The sequence below is a fragment of the Lates calcarifer genome, linkage group LG3 (assembly GCF_001640805.2).
Source record: "Lates calcarifer isolate ASB-BC8 linkage group LG3, TLL_Latcal_v3, whole genome shotgun sequence".
NCBI lineage: Eukaryota > Metazoa > Chordata > Actinopteri > Centropomidae > Lates > Lates calcarifer.
In genome coordinates, this window is record NC_066835.1 from 23,286,172 (window position 1) to 23,307,531 (window position 21,360).

General features: G+C 50.0%; 4 protein-coding genes and 1 long non-coding RNA gene across 16 annotated transcripts in view; 4 read left to right on the top strand and 1 right to left on the bottom strand.

The window, feature by feature from the left end:
- npr1a (natriuretic peptide receptor 1a) overlaps positions 1 to 61 on the top strand; it is a 17,767-nt gene extending 17,706 nt beyond the window's left edge. For both annotated transcript variants that reach the window (XM_018686594.2, XM_018686593.2), the window contains exon 22: positions 1 to 61. This exon is cut by the window's left edge and continues 279 nt beyond it. The gene's annotated coding sequence lies outside the window, so the exon portion shown is untranslated.
- Positions 62 to 661: 600 nt separating this feature from the next.
- Positions 662 to 9,726, top strand: ints3 (integrator complex subunit 3). 5 transcript variants are annotated; one of them, XM_018686596.2, is made up of 29 exons: positions 664 to 1,008; positions 1,552 to 1,635; positions 2,132 to 2,215; positions 2,312 to 2,425; positions 2,523 to 2,607; positions 2,688 to 2,754; positions 2,843 to 2,984; positions 3,072 to 3,201; positions 3,696 to 3,793; positions 4,035 to 4,226; positions 4,317 to 4,404; positions 4,504 to 4,583; positions 5,093 to 5,184; positions 5,273 to 5,379; positions 5,487 to 5,606; positions 5,759 to 5,888; positions 6,010 to 6,064; positions 6,147 to 6,250; positions 6,376 to 6,540; positions 6,623 to 6,776; positions 7,177 to 7,245; positions 7,349 to 7,424; positions 7,559 to 7,672; positions 7,760 to 7,808; positions 7,947 to 8,114; positions 8,554 to 8,654; positions 8,750 to 8,822; positions 8,923 to 9,079; positions 9,160 to 9,726. In XM_018686596.2, exons 1-29 carry the CDS (start codon positions 925 to 927, stop codon positions 9,235 to 9,237), a joined length of 3,060 nt encoding a protein of 1,019 aa, XP_018542112.1. In that variant the 5' UTR covers positions 664 to 924; the 3' UTR covers positions 9,238 to 9,726. The 5 variants fall into 5 exon arrangements, with proteins under 5 accessions (XP_050925664.1, XP_050925665.1, XP_050925662.1 ...); XM_051069707.1 differs by lacking the exons at positions 8,554 to 8,654; positions 8,750 to 8,822; positions 8,923 to 9,079; positions 9,160 to 9,726 and adding an exon at positions 8,395 to 8,458 and having other exon boundaries at positions 662 to 1,008; XM_051069708.1 differs by lacking the exons at positions 8,554 to 8,654; positions 8,750 to 8,822; positions 8,923 to 9,079; positions 9,160 to 9,726 and adding an exon at positions 8,435 to 8,453 and having other exon boundaries at positions 662 to 1,008.
- Positions 9,727 to 9,768: 42 nt separating this feature from the next.
- LOC108889923 (C2 calcium-dependent domain-containing protein 4C) lies at positions 9,769 to 10,836 on the top strand. The gene is made up of 2 exons (XM_018686625.2): positions 9,769 to 9,914; positions 10,072 to 10,836. The coding sequence occupies exon 2, from the start codon at positions 10,083 to 10,085 to the stop codon at positions 10,719 to 10,721; it is 639 nt and encodes a 212-aa protein (XP_018542141.1). The 5' UTR covers positions 9,769 to 9,914; positions 10,072 to 10,082; the 3' UTR covers positions 10,722 to 10,836.
- Positions 10,837 to 11,304: 468 nt separating this feature from the next.
- Positions 11,305 to 20,816, top strand: gon4la (gon-4 like a). 6 transcript variants are annotated; one of them, XM_051069701.1, is made up of 26 exons: positions 11,305 to 11,388; positions 11,998 to 12,260; positions 12,866 to 13,089; positions 13,193 to 13,267; positions 13,370 to 13,420; positions 13,799 to 13,852; positions 14,002 to 14,097; positions 14,181 to 14,288; positions 14,429 to 14,590; positions 14,759 to 14,969; positions 15,287 to 15,436; positions 15,530 to 15,570; positions 15,661 to 15,776; positions 15,851 to 16,034; positions 16,108 to 16,194; positions 16,274 to 16,451; positions 16,527 to 16,677; positions 16,754 to 16,901; positions 16,979 to 17,095; positions 17,873 to 18,628; positions 18,759 to 18,842; positions 18,932 to 19,117; positions 19,214 to 19,357; positions 19,464 to 19,654; positions 19,753 to 19,855; positions 19,938 to 20,816. In XM_051069701.1, the coding sequence occupies exons 2-26, from the start codon at positions 12,023 to 12,025 to the stop codon at positions 20,034 to 20,036; spliced, it is 3,954 nt and encodes a 1,317-aa protein (XP_050925658.1). In that variant the 5' UTR covers positions 11,305 to 11,388; positions 11,998 to 12,022; the 3' UTR covers positions 20,037 to 20,816. The 6 variants fall into 6 exon arrangements, 5 of the variants coding, with proteins under 5 accessions (XP_050925658.1, XP_050925661.1, XP_050925660.1 ...); XM_051069704.1 differs by having other exon boundaries at positions 15,335 to 15,436; XM_051069703.1 differs by having other exon boundaries at positions 14,181 to 14,273.
- On the bottom strand, positions 13,370 to 13,853 carry LOC127142301 (uncharacterized). Of its 2 annotated transcripts, none has more exons than XR_007812836.1 (3): positions 13,723 to 13,853; positions 13,525 to 13,667; positions 13,370 to 13,469 (listed from the first exon to the last, which is right to left on the bottom strand). It is a non-coding gene; the product is annotated as an uncharacterized LOC127142301 (long non-coding RNA). The 2 variants fall into 2 exon arrangements; XR_007812837.1 differs by having other exon boundaries at positions 13,525 to 13,689; positions 13,723 to 13,852.
- Positions 20,817 to 21,360: the final 544 nt, after the last annotated feature.

Sequence of the window (21,360 nt, forward strand, 5' to 3'; positions counted from 1 at the left end):
TAAAAGCAGTCTTTGAAGTTTAGTTGTGTAAATACAAAATAAACTCTGTTGTGTTTTATTATCTTTGTGTCTTTAATAATCTGATCATTACTTCCGGGACATTTTCTGGAAAGAACAGCTGCTGTGAACTGACCAGTTCATTGTCCCTGTGATTACTATAAACTTAAAGACTCTTATCCTGGAAACATCTTGAATATCTGTGGGAAATAATTTGGCGTGTGGTCGTGTGATGCTGCTGCAGTGGGAAAAAAAATTCACGAGAGAGAATATTATCTCATATTGCAAACTGCAGCCCCGACATCAGGAAGTAATATTCACTGAGAGATTTATTTACATCAGGAGGTCAGCGTGTAAAACCTTTATTAATAAAGTTAATGTAACTTTATTAACTGTTGATGTGATCTATCACGTTAAAGTAAAAAAAAGAATAAAACACCAAAAACTCATCAAATACTTCACTGATTATTGTTCTGATCAGTTTCATTGATCAGACTCTTCGCACTGATTTAAACTAATATCAATAATATCTGGATGTTATTGTTAACCAGTTCTAAAAGGCCCAGCTGCCCGGGGATTGGCTCCAGGTTTCCTCTGCTCTCATTGGTTCACTCTCACGTCAGTCAGAGAGCTCAGTACAGTGATTGCTCAGCAGGCCTGTGGCCCCGCCCCTTCGGTCGGCGGTGCGGATGTCCGTTATGTTGCTGGTCGGACAGAGTCTCAGAGCGGGACTAAGAGTCACCGCGGCCCTGAAATAAGTTTTCAAAACACACATTTACCGAGCGGACCGCGTCACATAGAGGCGGCGGTACTGACGTCAGCACCGTACTCCCCTGGTACAACGACACAAACACTCAGAACCACCTCAGGACCGGGACTCCAGACCGTCTCAGCTCCGCGGGGCCCGGCGAGGCGCGGCGGGAGCAGATGGAGCCTGCACCGGCGAAGGCGAAGCCGCAGGGCCGGCTACTGGTGTCCACCCCGCTGGACGCTAAAGACGAGCTGGAAGAGGTAGGCTGACCCGGGCAAACGCCCAGAGAGCGGATATAACCGGGATAAACCCGACCGGGGCCAGTCCACCGGCGGGAACGAGCAGTTTGAGAAGAGTTTGGTTTAAAACAAAGACATGGATCCATTTTATCACCCAGGCTAGGCTAGTTAGCACGGCTAGCACTGCGCTAACGGCGTTAGCATAGCAGGGCTGCTCAGCAACATGTGTTAGCGCGCTGTAGCTGGGTTGAACCCGCGGTGGGAGACAAGTGGAGTGTCTCAGGTGTTAGTGAGTCCCAAACGACGTCACGGCGGCGATTTACAGTCACACCTGACTGGCTGTTAGCCTAGCATGCTAACTCTACGTAAACATATGGATGGAAAGTGACAGGTGCGCATGCGCCGTGGCTTTGTTTCACATGTCAAAAAGAAGTGAGATGGTCAGGTCCGAGGGTTTCACCTGAGTGACGTGTTCAGGTGTTTTAGAGGGTTTCGGCTGCTAACGGAGCTGTGTGTGTGTGTGTGTGCGTGTGTGTGTGTGTGCGCGCGCACGCGTACGTACAGAGACTGGAGCGTTGTGTCGGGATCGTCCAGTCGTTGACCAATGGGCTGTCAGAGAGAGAAGCCAACGACGCGCTCACTGCGAATGTAAGAAACACACACTGTACTACAACTCATACTACTAATACTACAACTCATACTACAGATACTATAGCCTGTACTACAGCTACTGTCACAGTGATGGGAACCAAAGTTTACTCTGTGGCCTGAACAGAAGCTCAGGTGCTAATGTCACAGTCACGTGGTGAACACCTGAACCAGGTGACAGTGTAGACAGTGACATGTCACCTGGTTCAGACACACACTTCCTGTTTACCTGCTTAAATAACTTTATTAGTGATTTTCATCATCATTTGAACTGCTGATTATGGTATTGATCTGAAGTCAGAGAGACTGAAGCTACCGAGTATTTGTTATTGATTCTAATACTGATTGATCAGTTTCTGATGTTATTGATCAGTTGTTAATGCATGAGATGCTCATAATATTCTGGTTAAATCATCTCCATGGCAACCACCAGCACCACTACACCAAAGTGACTGTTTTATTCTGTAGTCTAACTTCCTGTTTACCTGTCCATCAGGTGTGTAAAGGTCAGCAGCAGCATGAGGAGGTGTGTCTGGGTCTGTTCACTCTGGTCCTCACAGAGCCGGCCCAGGCCCAGAGGGTGAGAAACTGCGGCATCATCACTACTCTGACATTACTCTGACATCACTCTGACATCACTCTGACATCACTGTGTGTTTGTGTGGGGGTGGGGCAGTGTTACAGAGACCTGACGCTGGTCAACAGAGACGGGATGAATGTGGTTCTGGTGAAGATCAACCAGATCCTGATGGAGAAGTTCCTCAAACTGCAGGATGTCCCCAGGACTCAGGTAAACACACAACAGGTGGACACACACACACACAGCAAGTGTACACACAAGTGCTCAGGTGTGAATCTGTTGAGGGTGATGCTGACTGTGTGTGCAGCTGGTGTGGCTGGTCAGAGAACTGGTGAAGAGCGGGGTGATGGGAGCTGACGGAGTCGTCATGACGCTGCTGAAACAGATCGCAGGTCAGAATCTCTCAGTTCATCATGTGACATCATCAGCAGGCGTCAGAGCTCAGACTAACTCCCACCTTTGTTCTGTTCAGGTGGAGACATCTCCACCAAGAACCTGTGGCTGGCCGAGAGCGTCCTCGACATCCTGCTGGAGCAGAAGTATATCTCACTACGTCCCAGGGCTTTTATTTTGAAGCAGCCAGAGGCCTTTTACTGTGAAGCAGCTGAATGTATTTCTTGTGTGTAGGGAGTGGGTGTTGAAGAGCGGGATGCTGATAGCGATGTCAGTCTACACCTACCTTCGTCTGATCGTGGACCATGGAGCTCCGAACCTGCTGCCGCTCCGTCAGAAGGAGGTGGACTTCTGCATCAGCATGCTGAGGGAGAAGGTGAGGAGGGAGGGAGAGGAGGAGGTGAGTTATATCTGCCCCCCTCCGCTGGTGGTGATCCTGATGACTCTGTCTCTGTCTCTGCAGTTCATGGAGTGTCTGATCATTGGCAGAGATTTGGTTCGTCTGCTGCAGAACGTCGCTCGGATCCCAGAGATGGAGCTGCTGTGGAGAGACCTGCTGCACAACCCACAAGTCCTCAGTCCTCAGTTCACCGGTAAACTACACTACCCACAATCCTCAGCAATTTTAACACCTGGAACATTAAACCATGAAGGTGAACTGATTCAGTCGTATCTCAGATTAGCTGTTGTTAGTAACAGTTGCTAACAACGCTCTACAAACAGCGTAGCAACATGTCCACAGATAAAACCTAAACAGTTCTCTGTGTCTGACTGACTTCATGTGAAACTAATGAGACTGAGCTGCTATAAACAGGAACATTAGCAGAGAGTTCACTGCTGCTGATGAGGAGCAGCCATCTTGGATTCTGATGTCAGGGTTGGTGGGGTTGTTATGACTTTAGGAGGCGTTCAGGTTCAAACTTCTGAGTAGAAACTCGAATGAATTGTATCAAGGAATTGTTGTATTGTAATTGTTGTATCAAAGGTGTTCATGACATTCAGAGGGCAGCCCTGCACTGGTTCACTGGTAAACTACATTACCCAGAGTCCTTTGCTGTGATGAGAACCAGTCTCCTCTGTGTCTCAGGTGTCCTCCAGCTGCTGACAGCTCGGACCTCTAGGAAGTTCCTGGCCTGTCGACTAACCCCGGACATGGAGACCAAGCTGCTGTTCATGACCTCCAGGGTAAAGACCAGAGTCCACATCAGACCACATCAGAGTGTGAGGGTCCACCCAGGTCCAGCAGACCCTGCAGTCTGATGTGGTCGACAGTGCATCTGCTGCATGACCGCTGTTTATATTCATCAGTCTACTTTATTGATTAATGATTGATCAGTGATTTTTCAGACTGATTCTACATCAAAACACAATCATCCTGTCTCTGTCCTCACCTGTCTGCTCACCTGTGTCCCACCTGTCTCCTCAGGTGCGTTTTGGGCAGCAGAAGCGGTATCAGGACTGGTTCCAGAGACAGTACCTGTCCACGGCGGAGAGCCAGTCTCTGCGCTGCGATCTGATTCGCTACATCTGTGGAGTGGTCCATCCGTCCAATGAGGTGCTGAGCTCTGACATCCTGCCTCGCTGGGCCATTATTGGCTGGCTGCTCACCACCTGCACGGTAAGGGGGCAGGGCCTCAGATGGTCAATCTGAAGGCTGGAATCAATTAAAATCAATAACTAATCGATCAATGACCTGGTGTCTCTTCAGTCTAATGTGGCCGCTTCCAACGCCAAGCTGGCTCTGTTCTATGATTGGTTGTTCTTCAACCCAGAGAAAGACAGCATCATGAACATAGGTGACACACACACACACACACACACACACACACACACACACACACACACACACACACACACGGTCAAAGGTTAAAGGTCGTCTCTGTTGTCTGTGTCAGAACCTGCCATCCTGGTGATGCATCACTCCATGAAGCCTCATCCTGCCATCACCGCTACCCTGCTCGACTTCATGTGCCGGGTAACACACACACACACACACACACACACACACACACACACACACACACACACACACACACACACACACACACACACACACACACACACAGACAGAGTAACACACACAAAATAACTTAACAATGAGAGAATTAAATCATTTTCCTCCTCCTCCTCCTGTCCTCGTCCTCCTCCTCTTCCTCGTCCTGCTCCTCCTCCTCCTCCTGTCCTCCTCCTCCTCCTGTCCTTGTCCTCGTCCTCCTCCTCTTCCTCGTCCTGCTCCTCCTCCTCCTCCTGTCCTCCTCCTGTCCTCCTCCTGTCCTCCTCCTCCTCCTGTCCTTGTCCTCGTCCTCCTCCTCTTCCTCGTCCTGCTCCTCCTCCTGTCCTTGTCCTCGTCCTCCTCCTCTTCCTCGTCCTGCTCCTCCTCCTCCTCCTGTCCTCCTCCTGTCCTCCTCCTCCTCCTGTCCTTGTCCTCGTCCTCCTCCTCTTCCTCGTCCTGCTCTTCCTTCTCCTCCTCCTCCTCCTCCTCAGATCATCCCTCACTTCTTTCCTCCATTAGAGTCTCAGGTGCGTCAGGGCGTCTTCAACTCACTCACCTTCATCATGGAGAAGAGAGTGCTGGCGTAAGAAACACACACTGTTCAGTAAGTCTCTAATGTATTGATTGCTGATCAGAGGTTATTGATCAGAGGTTATTCATCTCTCTCTCAGTCACCTCGCTCCGTTGTTTGATAATCCAAAGTTGGACCGAGAGCTTCGATCAATGCTCAGAGAGAGATTCCCTGAGTTCTGCAGCTCGCCCTCCCCCCCCACTGAGGGTAACACACACACACACACACACACACACACACACACACACACACACACACACACACACACACACACACACACACAGCCACAGGTAATAACTCAGGTATGTCTTTAGTGAAAATGGAGGAGGCTGTTTCCATGGATATGGACAACCATGTGTTGGACAAGGAGGAGGGTTGCTATGACAACACAGAGGCCGCCTTCAGTGACGATGAGGAGGAGGTCAACAACAAAGGTGACGACAACAAAACCGGTTTGATCTGGATCAGTTTACACCTGATTTCTTTATACACTCTGGTTTACCTGTGGCAGGTGAACTCTTTGTTTACCTGCTCATTGATAAAAACTCCGTTACATCACGTTGTCTGTCAACCAATCACTGTGCAGGAAAGAAACGAGAGTTCAGGTTCCATCCAATCAAAGAGGCGGTAATGGAGGAGCCTGCTGACATCACACCCTGGCTGGACCAATTAGACGACACCATGAAAGAGAAGGTGCTGCAGCTGCAGAAAACCAGGTGAGATCACAGTCCTCCTTCAGGTCCTCAGATCGGCCCGTGCTCACAGCAGAGGTTTACAGTGGGGTTATTGATCATGTATCTGTGTATTGATGATTGATCAGCTGATGTGTTCTGTCAGTGACACAGAGACTCAGTGTGAGGTGATGCAGGAGATCGTGGATCTGATCCTGGAGGTGAGTTACAACATCAGTGGACTGATGTGGACTGATGTGGTCTGATGTGGTCTGATGTGGTCTTGTGCGGTCTTGTGTTCAGGAGGACTTTGACACAGAGCAGATGTCGGCTCTTGCTTCCTGTTTGGCCGAACTGTTCAAAGATCACTTCAGAGGAGACGTCCTACCAGAGGAGATCACTGAGGAGTAAGACTGACCACACCTGTCTGTCTCTACCTCTCTCTCTCTGACCACATGTCTGTCTCTCCACCTGTCTGTCTCTCTCTAACCATGTCTCTCTCTCCACCTGTCTGTCCATCTCTGTCTCTCAGGTCCCTGGAGGAGTCGGTGTGTAAACCCGTCTGTTTGATCTTCAGGAACCTGGTGACGATGCAGGAGGATAACAGCGGCTTCTCAGTGCTGCTCGACATGTTGGCCGAGCTTTACCAGAAACAGCCTAAGATCGGATACCACCTGCTCTACTACCTCAAAGCCAGGTGACTCACCTGGCCGCTCACGTGATGATTTCAGAGACGATGTCGTCCTCTGTGATGTTAACTGTGTGTGTGTCGTTAACAGTAAAGCGGCGAACGGGAAGATGATGCTGTACGAGTCATTCGCTCAGGCGACGGCGCTCGGCGACCTGCACACCTGTCTGATGATGGATATGAAGGCGTGTCAGGAGGACGACGTCCGGCTGCTCTGCTACCTCACCCCCTCCATCTACTCTGAGGTAACCGTTGGGCTGGGTTTAGTTCCTGAGCTTTGGCGTTTTTCCACTAAAAGCAGTTTTCTTACATAAAAAATATACAGCAAATAATTTTCAGTGACAGTCAGTGATGTTCACTGCTGCAGACTGAGAACCTTTAACTCTTCCTGCAGCTGAACACGGAGCAACTTCCTGCTCCTAAAGTGATTCTCTGCTTGTTCAAATGCTTCATCAGATTGACTGTGTTGCAACAATGTCCTTTTTGCTAAACTTACTAAAATGTAGACACACCTTTGGCCTCGGTTGCTTGCGCGCACACACACACACACACACACACACACACACACACACACACACACACACACACACACACACACACACACACACACACACACCTGTTGAACTCACCTGAGTTCTCCTTCAGTTTCCAGATGAGACGTTGAGAAGCGGTGAGCTGCTCAACATGATCGTCGCCGTCATTGACTCCACACAGGTAACTGATCACCTGACCAACTGATCAATACTCTGGTAGATTAATAAACTGAGACTGTTCTAATGCATTATAAATAATTCTGTGTGTGTGTGTGTGTGTGTAGTTACAGGAGCTGATGTGTCATGTGATGATGGGCAACCTGGTGATGTTCAGGAAGGACTCTGTGCTCAACATCCTCAGTGAGACTCGCACATCTGTGGTTCTATAGTGGACTGTTTTGAACTGTAGTGTTCTGTGGTGGTCTGTATTGGTCTGTAATGGACTGTAGTGGTCTTGAACTGCAGCTGACTGAACCCTCTCCTTGTTCCCACAGTACAGTCTCTGGACTGGGAGACCTTTGAGCAGTACAGCACCTGGCAGCTGTTCCTGGCTCACAGCATCCCTCTGGAGACCATCATCCCCATCCTGCAGCACCTCAAATACAAAGGTAACCCATCAGGACCCTGATCCTGACCCTGATCTTGAGTCAGACTCAGACAGGTCTTTGTGACTCTGTCTGTCTTTGTGTTTTCAGAGCATCCAGAGGCCTTATCCTGTCTGCTGCTGCAGCTCCGCAGAGAGAAGTAGGTGAACAAACACTGAGGACTGAAGTTTCTACACACCACCGAGTGTGTGACGTTAACTCTCTGTGTGTGTGTGTGTGTGTGTATATGTGTGTGTGTGTGTGTGTGTGTGTGTGTGTGTGTGTGTGTGTGTGTCAGGCCCAGTGAGGAGATGGTGAAGATGGTCCTGAGTCGACCCTGTCACCCTGAGGACCAGTTCACCACCAGCATCCTGAGACACTGGGCATCCAAATATGACGACACGCTGGGAGAACACATCAAGGCCCAGCTGATCAAGAACAACAACCAGCCCCGCAAGAGACAGAGGTGAGGACTCAAAGACTCACAGATATTCACAGAGACAGAGGTGAGGACTCAAAGACTCACAGATATTCACAGAGACAGAGGTGAGGACTCAAAGACTCACAGATATTCACAGAGACAGAGGTGAGGACTCAGAGACTCACAGAGATTCACAGAGACAGAGGTGAGGACTCAAAGACTCACAGATATTCACAGAGACAGAGGTGAGGACTCAAAGACTCACAGATATTCACAGAGACAGAGGTGAGGACTCAAAGACTCACAGATATTCACAGAGACAGAGGTGAGGACTCAAAGACTCACAGATATTCACAGAGACAGAGGTGAGGACTCAGAGACTCACAGAGATTCACAGAGACAGAGGTGAGGACTCAGACTCACAGAGACAGGTGAGGACACCTGGCTCAGGTGAGTCCATATTAACCTGTCCTCTGTGTCTCAGTCTTCGTAGCTCCAGCAGTAAACTGGCTCAGCTGACCCTGGAACAGATCCTGGAGCACATGGACAACCTGAGACTGAGTCTGAGCAACACCAAGAACAACTGTACGCGCGCGCGCGCACACACACACACACACACACACACACACACACAGATTGGTTATTGATGATGTTTTGGTGATTGGTTGTGTCTCTCTCAGTCTTCACTCAGACTCCGATCCTTCAGGCTCTGCAGCACGTTCAGGCCAGCTGTGATGAGGCTCACAAGATGAGGTCCACACACAAACACACACACACACACACACACACACACACACACACACACACACACACAGCTGACAGGTGCTGATGACATCACTTCCTCCTCCTGCAGGTTCAGTGACCTGTTCGCTCTGGCTGAGGAGTACGAGGACTCTCAGTCCAAACCTCCCAAGTCGCGCCGTAAAGCTCCAGCATCGTCTCCGCGCTCCAGAAAGGGAGCAGCTCCACCCACCAACAACGAGGAGGAGAGCGCCTCCAGCAGCGCCTCGGTACGTACCGCCCACGCCGCGGGTTCGATCTCTGTCTGAAACCTGGTCTGGATCTGATGTGGTTTTTCTTCCTGTTTCAGGAGGAGGAGGACTCGAAGCCCAAAGCTCCAAAGAGGAAGAGGAAAGGCTCGTCAGCCGTCGGCTCCGATAGCGACTGATGGACTCTGACCAATCGCACGCCAGCCGCCACAGGGACCGCTGGCCAATCAGCCGCTCTGATTACTGGAAGAGGCCCCACCCCCTCCTGATGACACGCACTGACTGCCGCAGGAGGGGCGGGGCTCTGAGACGCCGCGGACTTTAACCTATGTGGTGAACTGACTTTACATGATGAGACTGATCCTGTTTTCACAGAGACAAGGACTGACCAGGTCAAAGGTCACTGTACGGCTTAACTCCCATGATGCACTGGGACGAGGAAACCACGAACTCTGATTTTAACATGGGAACATGATGACGATGAAGATGCTTTTTTTTTCTTTTTTCTTTTTCTTTTTCTGGGGGGGGGATTGAACTCTTATTGTGGAGGATCCTGACTTCCTGCTGTTTTTAGCAGCTCCTTCCTGTTTTTCCCGCTGCAGTAAAAGCTCCTCGTCTGTTCTCAACATGTCAATGAATTCTTCATATAAAAACTGATGTTTGTTTCAGGCTGTTCTCTGTGTCTCACTGGGGGGGGTGGGGGTGGGGGCATCAATGACGTCAGTCAGTGAGATGTTTCAGTGTAAACCAGGTCCTGGTCTGGACTCTGATGAGTCTGATTGGATCCACCTGTGCTGCTGCTGATATAAACTAACTCCGACTCAGATCTGCTTCAGACCAGGTGAGAGTCACTCAGGTAAGTAAACTTCTCTGATCTGGATCAGAGTGACTCAGAACAGCCCAGGATCTGGTCTGACTCTCAAACGGTTCACATCAGACCTGCAGACAGAACCTGACTCAAGCCTCCAGATCAGCCTGCTTCTGGTCTAAACTGGCTCCTCTTGTCTCCGCAGCCTCAGGGATCATGTCAGCTGTTAAATCTGGATCTTCTCTGTGGAGTCTGCTCCTGACCCCAGAGCGGATCCCGGACTTCCTCATCCCGTCCCGCAGTCCGCTCCGCGTCCTGTCCCCGCGGCTTCTCCGGAGCTCCCCGGACCGGACCAGACTGCTGTCCGACCCTGACGACGACGACAGTCCGGGACGGAGTCCTCCTGAGATCCCGCTCAGTCCCGCGGCCTCACCCCGGTTTCCGCTCCGCCTACCGCCGCGGATCAGGACTCCCCACCGAGCCACCGCGGCAGCGGCAGATTCTGCGGACGCGGACGCGGACACGGACCTGACGACGCGCGCGGCCATGTCGCTGCCTCACGTGGAGAAGGTGACCACGTCCTACGGCTTCCGTGCCGTGCTGGCCGCGAGCCCGTGCACGCGCCGACGGGAGTCTCTGTTTCACCGGAACACACCGGTGACCGTGACGGTCACAGACACCGGGGATCCGACGGAACTACCTCCTCCCCCGCGTCCCGGTCCTGGTCCCGGCAGGTCCCGGGTCTGTCTGCGGCCCGTTAAAGCTCTCGGGCTGCAGGTGATGAAGGAGCTGAAGAGACCTGCGGCCGCTCTGAAGGCTCTGAGTCCCGGAGCCAGGAGGATCGAGACCCGCTGACGTCACGAGTGGACGCACACCTGGCAGGTGTGACAGGTGGTCCAGGTCCGGGTCAGAACAGGACTGATCAGGCTGAGATTTTAATTGAATGTTTGAATAAATTATTTGAATTTAACTCCCAGTGTTGTGTATGTGTATGTGTGTTTTTTTTTTTTTTTTTTTTTTTTGGGGGGGGGGGGGGGGGAGTTACGTCACTGACACAGACTGAACCAATCACAGCTCAGGTTTAAACAGAGACCGGAAGAGGAGTTATTAATCCTCATAAAACCTGATGTTCTAAACCTGCTGTTCTGGAGGAAGAAACGTTACAACAGCTCAGAGTCCGATCAAACGTTCACTGCTGCAGAGAAGATCTGTGTCTTCAGTCTGATTCCGCTCATCATGGTGATGTTCATCAGAAACTGAGTTTTCTATCAAACTCGTGTTTGTTACTGATTTTCAGTGTGAAGAGTTTTTCTCCCGGAAACCGGAAACAGGAGCTTCAGTCAAAATCAAATCAATTTTAAAGAGAAGTCTGGAAAAAGTCACAGGTGTTTATTTCTTTAATCGCGCCGTAACTTCACCATTCTTAGGACGTCACTATTGCGTCATGACGCAAACCCGGAAATGTAGTCTTAGTAGTAGTAGTAGTCTTCCCGACGTCAGAGGCGTCTGATCGTTATGGCGGGTAAGTGAGTGGTGTTGTACCGGAGCAGCAACGTTAAACCGGATTAAAGTGACCATTACTGGGCCCGTTAGAGTGAGAGCCGGACCGGACTAATCCCGGACTGGGACCTGGACCATCTCATTCTAACGTTGGCTGCTAGCGGGCTGGGAGAGTGTTCGTCTGGTAGCTGTTAGCATGTTAGCAGCGCAGGACAGCGGGTAGAGACGCGGTCCTGATGCCTGACTGTGGAGCCGGTTCACCGGCCTGAACACACGGTGACTCTGGTCTGATTAAACCTGAGGGAACCGACAGCAGCGGTTAGCCGCTAATTCAATCTACTGACAACTTTATTTACAACAAACAACAGGCTTTATTTACAAACTGAAATCAACACCTTTAATCAGATCTGACAATCGATCCGACTGATTAACATGAGACTGAAGAAATAAAAACATTAGAGCTGCAGCTATTGATTATTGACTGACAATCGATTAATTAATGATCAATGAAAACTCTTTAAATGTCTCATTTGACCTGAAGTCTAAAACAAAGTTACGTGACGTTTCTGATAATACTAATACTAATATAGTTATTGATCAGTGACGAGAAACTGATCTGATATGTCTGCAGAGGTCAGAGGTCATGATTCTCCACGATGAACCCGGTCCGCAAACGCCTCAGACTCAGCCCGTCCACACCGCAGCCGTCCTCCTCGTCCTCCTCCTCCACCTCCACCCGGAGCCTCAGACCGACTCCACCTGCTCCTCAGCTTCTCTCCCATGATGCTTTGCTGCTGTCTCCAGCTCCTGCAGGGGGCGGAGCTGAGGAGGAGGAGGAAGGTTACCTGCTGGTGGAGGAAGATACCACTGACTCCAGCCTGGTCATCACCATGGGTAAGTGTATTTTACCCATCATGCACTTGTGACTGAACAACAGGTGATCTCTGCTCAGACTCACAAAGATCAATCTGTGGATTTAACGATCAATATCAGATCAATCAAACAGAAACTGATGTCAATCAGCTGCTTGTTATGAAGCAGAGAAGAAGAGGTGCCTTTGACCTTTGACCTTTAAACATATTCAGTGTTTAATGATCAATAAAGTTGAACTTTGATCATTTGTCAGTGGCTGAAGTTATAAATAAAGTTTCAGTTCAGATTTGAGATCAGCTGTTTCAGCTGCTACTGAATCAGTTGAAATATTGATTATTGATTATTGATTGGTATTAATTATTGAGAAATAACAGCTGGAACAACCAACTTTTCCTGAAGCTTCTGATCCAGGTCCTGGACCTTAACAAGCTCCAGATATTGATCTGAGGTGGGATTGTTTAACGAGCTGTGATCAGAGTCCAGTCAGCCAATCAGAGAGCTCATTAACTGACTGATTGATGATGTATTGATGATGTCAGTGTGAAACAGAGGTGAGATAAAAGCCCTAACCCTAACTGAATCAGAACAGAACCAGGGTCCTGATCTGGTCTGTGTGTGTTTGTCAGAGGAGAGTCAGGTGGAGGTGAAGGCAGCGAGGAGGAGAGCGGTGAGGAAGAGGAGGGGCAAACTGACTGAGGAGGAAGAGGAGCAGAGGGGTGGAGTCTCAGAGAGTGATGAAGAGGAGGCAGCGGGGGTGGGGGTGGAGATTGACAGACAGCTTGACCAATCACTGGAGACCAAGTCCAAACAACACAACCTGACCACAGTGAATGTCAGAAACATCATTCATGTGAGTTCTTCCCCACACACGTGGTCACACATGGACACAGTACTGTGATGATTGGTTGTTGTTAGTAAATATTGCTGAAGTAAATTTGACTTCTGACCTACAGGAAGTAATCACTAACGAACATGTGGTGGCCATGATGAAAGCTGCCATCAACGAGACCGAGGCCGTCCCTCCATTTGTGAGTCTTTCTGTCGACCAATCAGAGTGCAGCGTGGCAGCTTATTAACACTTTCAGGTCATTGATCTGTTTCCGCTGAACGATGTGTTTCTGTTTTCTCAGGAACCGAAAATGACTCGATCCAAATTTAAAGAAGTGGTGGAGAAAGGAGTGGTGAGACACGTTACACCTGTCCAACACCTGACTAACACCTGACTAACAACTGTCCAACACCTGTCCAACACCTGACTAACACCTGACTAACAACTGTCCAACACCTGTCCAACACCTGACTAACACCTGACTAACAACTGTCCAACACCTGACTAACACCTGACTAACAACTGTCCAACACCTGACTAACACCTGACTAACAACTGTCCAACACCCGACTAACACCTGACTAACACCTGACTAACAACTGTCCAACACCTGACTAACACCTGACTAACAACTGTCCAACACCCGACTAACACCTGACTAACAACTGACTAACACGTGACTAACACTTGTCAGACAGGTGTGTCACTTATGTTCTGTGTTTCATGTCAGGTGATTCCAGCCTGGAACATATCTCCCATCAAGAAAACCAGTGATGTCAACAAGGTAAAGGTCAAAGGTCAAACATCCCTGTCTTTGTTTTTTTTTTTACAGTGTACAGAGTTTTTAACATTATAAAATATGTCAAAACAAACAAACAAGACACAACAGGTGAGAGGAGCTCTGTACCTGTGTGACTGAGTGTTTGTGTTCAGGCTCCTCAGTTCATGGACATCCCTCTGGCTGAGGAAGACTCCTCTGATGAAGAGTATCGTCCTGATGAGGAAGACGAGGATGAGACAGCTGAAGACGTGAGGCTCTTCTCTGTTTTGCTGCGGTTTCATAGTGATGACTGATTATTGGCTGATTGATTATTGATCACTGGTGTGTGCAGACTTTCCAGGAGAGCGACATGGAGAGCACTGCGTCGTCTCCCAGAGGAAGTCGACTGAGCAGAGTGGAAGAGGACAGCTGCAGCCCCTGGCAGGTAAAACACACACAGGTAAACAGACAGGTAAAACACAGAGAGGTAAAACACAGACAGGTAAACACACACACACATGTGAAACTACATCACAGCTGTACACCTGTGACAACAATTAAATATTAAAGACTCCCGCTGCCCCACCCCTCCCCCTTCAGTCCTGTCAGAGCCGGTCCAAGACTTTGAGGGCGCGGTCCATCTCGATGGGCCCTCCCCCTCCTCCCAAAGCCCCGCCTCCCAAAGCAGTGACTGACAGCACCTTCCTGGAGAAGCTTCACGCTGTGGAGGAAGAGCTGGCTGTGTGTATGGAGCCATACCAGGTAACTAACACCTGACACCTGTCGGGAAATAGAGAGCAGCAGAGACATTAGAGGAGGTATGAAGGAGCTGTAGGAGCAGATTATAGATCTTTGATATCTCAGTCTGTCTCTGATAATCAATCAATCAATCAATAGATCTAATCAGTAACACCCCTGTCTCGTGGTCAGCCTCTGTCAGAGTCTGAGGACGAGGTGGGTCTGATGGCGTACCGGACCCGGTCAAAGCGTCCTCTGAGGGATGTCCCTCTGGGCCGGCTGGAGGCGGAGCTCCGAGCTCCTGACATCACACCTGACATGTACGACTCTGGCTCCGCCCACGAGGACAGGGAGTGGACTGATTGGCTGAGAGGCCTGATGAGCTCAGAGATGGACAACGACGGTGAGGACGGGGGTGTTAGTGTGTGTGTTAGTGTGTGTTACAGTGTGTGTGTTAGTGTGTGTGTGTGTGTGTTACTGTGTGTGTGTGTGTTACAGTGTGTGTTACAGTGTGTGTGTTACAGTGTGTGTGTGTGTGTGTGTTAGTGTGTGTTACAGTGTGTGTGTGTGTGTGTGTTAGTGTGTGTTACAGTGTGTTACAGTGTGTGTGTGTGTGTGTGTGTGTGTGTGTTACAGTGTGTTACAGTGTGTTACAGTGTGTTACAGTGTGTTACAGTGTGTGTGTGTGTGTGTGTGTGTGTGTGTGTGTGTGTGTTACAGTGTGTTACAGTGTGTTACAGTGTGTGTGTGTGTGTGTGTCTCTGTCAGAGGAGTGTGATGATGAAGACGACCCTGAGTATAACTTCCTGGCCGACATCGATGAACCAGACCTGGAGGATTACCGTGACGACAAGGCTGTCCGCATCACCAGTCAGTACACACACAAACACACACACACACACACAATCAGCCTGAAGCAGGTGATTGATCAGTGATTGATCAGTTGTTGTTGTTGTTGTTCAGAGAAGGAGGTGAACGAGCTGATGGAGGAGCTGTTTGAAACAGTGAGTCTCACATACACACACACACACACACACTTGATCTCAGTCATGTGACCACATCACAGCACACCTGGCTATGTGTGTGTGTGTCAGTTAAAGGAGGACCTTGTGGGACAGGAAGTGGACGATGAAGGTCACGAGGAGGAGGAGGAGCCTCAGGAGGAGACACACAGTGTTCAGACACACACACCTGAGCAGCCGCACAGCATGTATGTAACACAACACACACACACACACACACACACACACACACACACACTCTGACTGTGTGTTTCCATCACAGAGGGCAGGCTGATGACGAGGCGGAGGATCAACCAATCACAGAGCTGCGTACGGTGAAGCAGCAGCTGGATCTGATCAGGAGGAGACAACACACTCTCTGTAACACACACACACACAGTGCTGAGCCGTTCACTCTGAAGCTGGACGCAGGACAGAAGCTCAGACTGCAGCAGCAGCTCCAACAGGTACGTCTGTTTAGGTCCAGGTGTGTTCTGAGGACCTGGTCTCAGTGTTGACCCCTGTGTGTGTGTGTCTCAGCATGTGCAGCTGCTGACCCAGATCCACCTACTGAGTTCACCTGTGGCCAAACTCCAGAGTGAGGCTGAGACCACCAGACAGTTCCTGGTAACACACGCACACACACACACACACAGTTTGACCGTTACATCCCCTCAGGTCACTAACACACCTGAACCCCCCCCAGGTGGAGCTGGACGTCCTGGCCCACAGAGCCGAGCTCCTCGTGGCCTCGGCTCGTCCTGGTTTCTGCAGCTCCTTCAGATCCTCCAACCTGCAAGAGGCACTGCAGCTGCTGGAGGAGCTGAGACATACCCCCGTCACATACCAGCCTCAGCGCCACCCGCCTGACGCCAGAGGACACAGTGAGTCCACCTGCAGCAGGGAATCATAGGAGATGTGTGGGTGAGCAGGTGAACAGTGTTGTGGTGTCTCTGCAGTGCGCTGTTTCCCTGTGATGCCGCCTGAACTGGCCTGGATCTTCGCCACTCGTCCGGTGTTCCTGCACCCGGAGCTGTTACCCTGTGTGAACCTGGACCCTGATCTGTACTGCCCCCGCAGGACGGCGGCCTTCACTGCAGCTGAGGACTGGTACTTACTGAGGGGGGGGTCAGACAGACAGACAGCTAGACAGACAGACAGGTGTGCTAACTGTCTCTCTCTCCAGCCTCCTGGTTCTGGGTCTCAGGAACATGGATGGGTCATGTGACCCTGCTAAGCTGGTGTCCCAGTTCCTACTGAGGAAGACTCTGGTCCAGGTGCGACGGAGGATCCTGCAGTGCTGCAGACCTGGTTTCCCCGACAACATCGTCAAGGTAACGCAGCGACAACTTACGACCGACATCACCACTCACCTGTCACACTCAGACTCACTTGGCTCCACCCCCTGCAGGTGTTTAGGTACCAGCGGGTTCTGTGGCCGATGCCGGCAGCGTGTCGTCCCGTGGACCCGGCGGAGCGGCGACCCCCGGTGGAGAGAGAAGAGAGCGTCCTGCCTCTGTGGCTGGTGGTGGGTGACGTTAACTTAAAACGACTTCACTGCGATAATCATGAAAACCTGTTTTAAACTTTAAACTGAAACGATTTCACATTCTGTAAGAAGCAAATATTTTTACTGCGTCACAAAGAGGACAGTCTGAAGGTGATTAGAAACCATCAGGCCAAAGTAAAGGAAAATTAAAACTTTATACTTCTTCTTACAACAGGCTACGTCAAAGATGAGAAAATTGAATTTCTGTCAAATAAAATACATTCTAATTGATTTGAACTGTTCTTGTCAAATTAATGTTATGTTAACCTTAAGGAAAAATTGTCGGAAATCACAGTCACTTCTCCAGAGACCTCAGCTTTGCTCTGAGACAGCAGAGCTATTTCCTGTTTAGCTACAGAGCTAACATTACCTGACTAATGTTACCTGGCTAACGTTAGCTTAATTCACTGGTGACCAAAACAGCGTCATAACAAACATTCAGCTAAGTGTCAGCATTAGTGTAACTGAACCAAACACTCTGTACGTTCAGTAACTGACCGTAACGTTCCTTTTACCTGGAGTTCAGTGAACAGAGCTGGATGGTTGTCATGGAGATGGGAGCTCAAAACACGCAGGGCTCCCCCTGGTGGTGATTCAGAATAAATCAGTTCAGCACTGAATGTTGGAGAGACAGATTTTAATAAGTCACTCTGAGGATATTAACGATTATCCTGCGATCAAAGTTTTTCATCCTGACAGGTGATAAAATCAGAAATGGTCTGAATATGAATCTAACATTAACCCTCCCTCCTCCAGAGGAGTCTTCCTGTCATCTACCCGATCATTAAACACTACAACGCCCCGCCCGGCGCCACTCCTGAGGCCTCGCCCCCCTGCAGGGGGGGTCGACCCCGGCAGAGTCATCTGACCTTCCTCCGCTCCTCCCCCACCTACAGTTTCCCCCCGGGGACTCGCTACCCCCCCCGTCTCCCCCACAACCTCGACCTCAGACGCATCGGCTTTGTCCTGCTGCAGCAGCCCCTCCCCTCCCCCCCCCCCTCGGACTCCTCCCGTTCACCTGGCCGACAGGTGGACCCTCCCTCCTCCTCCCCCCCGACTCTCAGCCCCCCCCAGGTCCTCCTCCGCCGACTTCTGCTGACCAGTACCGATGCCCCCGCTGACATCACCTCCTCCACCGTCTCCATGACGACCACAGAGCGAATCAGACGTCACTATCAGACACTGGCTGGCCTGAAGAGGAGGAGGAGGAGGACGTCTCAACCTCTCACAGAGGAGAAACTCCCCCTAAACAGAGGAGGAGTCACACTGACTCCTCCTCCTGAAAGCCCCACCCCCTCCCAGGTGGAGGAGGACGATGATGTCATCAGGATGAACGAGGAGGAGGAGGAGGACGAGGGGGAGGTCCTCCTGGCTCTGTCTGAGTCGTCGTCCAGCGCCACAGGAAGTGTCGCCCATGAGGACGACCTGGCTGACCCCAAAGAGGCGGAGCCAGAGGAAGTGATGCTGACACCGTCCAGAGGAGGAGAGACGTCTGCAGAGGAGACACCGCAGGTCAGAGCAGGCTCCACACCTGGACAGGTGAGCAAGTTACCTTCCTGTTTATAAACAACTGACGACGACTGACGTGAAGAGTGTGTGTGTGTGTGTGTGTGTGTGTGTGTGTGTGTGTGTGTGTGTGTAGGAGCTGTCATCAGAGGATACTGAGGAGGAGGAGGATGAAGGTCAGAGGGAGGAGGAGCTGTTTGCTCAGGATTACCTCCACAGAGTGAGATCATCATTACATCAGTGTTTTCCTGTCTCCTGATTGGTCTGCAGAGCTGATGACATCATCCTGTTTGTTCTTTCTGTTACCAGGTGTGTGAGGCGGTGCGGGTGTGTCCAGGTGTGTCTGAGCAGCTACTGCAGGTGCTGGATCAGTCCTCGGGGGCGGAGCCAGAGCACCTGTACGACAGACTCAGGTGTGTCCTGCAGCCGTGGCCTCAGCTGCACCGAGACTTCGCCGCCTTCCTGAGCCCAGGACAGGCCCACCGCTGCGGCCTGGTGAGTGTCACTGTGACGTCACTGTGACATCACTGTGACATCACTAAGGTTCAGGCTGCACCTGTTGACTCTTCTTCTGTGGTGTTTCTGTTCCAGCTGTTGGAGCAGCAGCTGTTTGAGCGTAGCCGGCAGTTTCTACGGCGACTGAGGCAGAGCCTAGGAGAGAGCTCTGCCCTCTACCAACAGGTGGTGTTGGTGCTGCAGGGAAGCCCCGCCCCCCCACCTGAGGACATGGAGAAGGTAGAGGATGACCTCTGACCCCTCAGAGATAAGCTGATCAGGTTAAAGTCCAAGTGATTTACCTGTGGGGGGGCGTGGGGGGGTCTTTGTTTTTCTCCTCTCTCAGATCTCATCGCTCCTCAGGCTCCACCCTCACCTGCAGGAGTCCTTCCTGCAGCTTCACGCAGTCTCGTCGTCCATAGCAACAGACAATGTCGCTCCCGACGGAAAGAGGACGGAGGAGGAGCATCAGATGTCTGAGAGCGAAACAGGAAGTGACCGAGAGGAGGAAGAGGAGCGAGCGGTTGTCTGGACTCGGTAACACACGTCTGATCAGTTCACCTGACAGGTGATGAGGTGATTATGCCATGCAGGTACAGGTCAGAGTTCAATAAAACCTGTTGTTGGTGTTTCAGTGAAGCGGACCGCGCCATCCTGACCGCCTGTCAGCAGAGAGGAGCCAACAGGAGAACGTTCAGACAGGTGTCGGCTCACCTGGGAGACAAGACCCCCCGACAGGTGAGAGAGGGCGGAGTTTCAGAGTGCAGGTGCAGAGCTGTGATTGGTAGAGTGGTAGAACCTGTCTGTGTGTTTCCTGCAGGTGAATCTTCGTTTCCTCCACCTGATGAACCTGTTCCAGTCCACTTCCTGTTCCTCGGAGGGCTGGCCAATCAGCAGTCAGGAAGCAGCCCCCGACTAAACCAAAGACCAATTACAAACGAGTCTGCAGCCAACCTCAGAGTCTGATCCACATCTGCTGATCCTGAACTCCAGTGGAGCACTGGATCTGGTTTAGACTGGTCTGAGTTCAGGATCATCAGAGGAACTGGTTCACAGTCACTGTGTTTTCATTAAGGACTGAGACTTTGGACCAGATACATTAGAACCTCAACAGCTGGACCGGTCTCCAGATGTGATCTGAGGTCAGGATGGAAGATTCTGACAGTTCCTGTTCTGAAGTTTGAGACTCATATTCAGTTTATTTAGATGAGTCTGGACCCACCTGGTTCAGGTCCAGGATCATCAGAGTCTGGGTTTCAGTTCTTGAAGGTTTTAGTTCAGAGGTTCGAAGGATCCTCAGTCTGATCAGGCTGCTCGTTATTTATTATGTGACAACATGAAGGAAACAGTAAAAACAGCTCAGGTCTGAGGACCATAACATTCGGAGGCTGATTCTCACTCTGACTCCGATATTGATCCGATCAGCTGATTTATTGTAAAAATCTTCAAACTTTAATTTATTTTCTTTCTGCAGTTTCAGAAACTGTTTTTTTTTTTTTCTGAGAAGTTCAGTTTTCCCATGATGCATCAGGATTAACCCACCTGATCGTTCCCATGATTCATAGCGGCCTTACCCGTGTTAGTGAAAGATGAGAGCTGACGTTCTGTGAAGGTTTTATAGAAAACGTTTGTTTATTCATATTGAATATGAAGGAGGGAAGGTTTGATTCAATAAAAACATTTTTACACATTTTTCAAACGCCTCTGATTTTTATTGAGATTCAGATGAGTTTATTTTCTGTTTATTCAGCTTATTAAAATCTGCTTTGTTTGAATATTAAAAACTTTATTTATTCACCAGACAAAGACCAGATTGTACATTTGACTGATGGAGATTTTTGACCAGTTTAAAACAGACTTTATATATATTGTACATACATATATATATATATATATATATATATATATATATGTGTGTGTGTGTGTGTGTATATATATGAAAGAAAATTTAGAAAATTTATGTATTTACTGTTTAACAGCCTCGTTAAGACGTTTTTTTTTATTTAAAGTCCTGTGTTTATTACATTAAAGTGTGATGATCGTTAGTTTCATCACAGGGGCGGTGGTGGACGCGTTGTGATTGACAGGTCATTGGACCAATGAAACGGTTACATCACATCGCCTCTAACCAGTCAGAGAGCAGCATTCCGGTATTTTCGCTTTAGGCTCCTCCCCTCCTGTGACAGGTGGAGAGAGAGAGAGAGAGAGTCGCGATTGGTCAAGTTAGCTTCCGTAAGACAGGG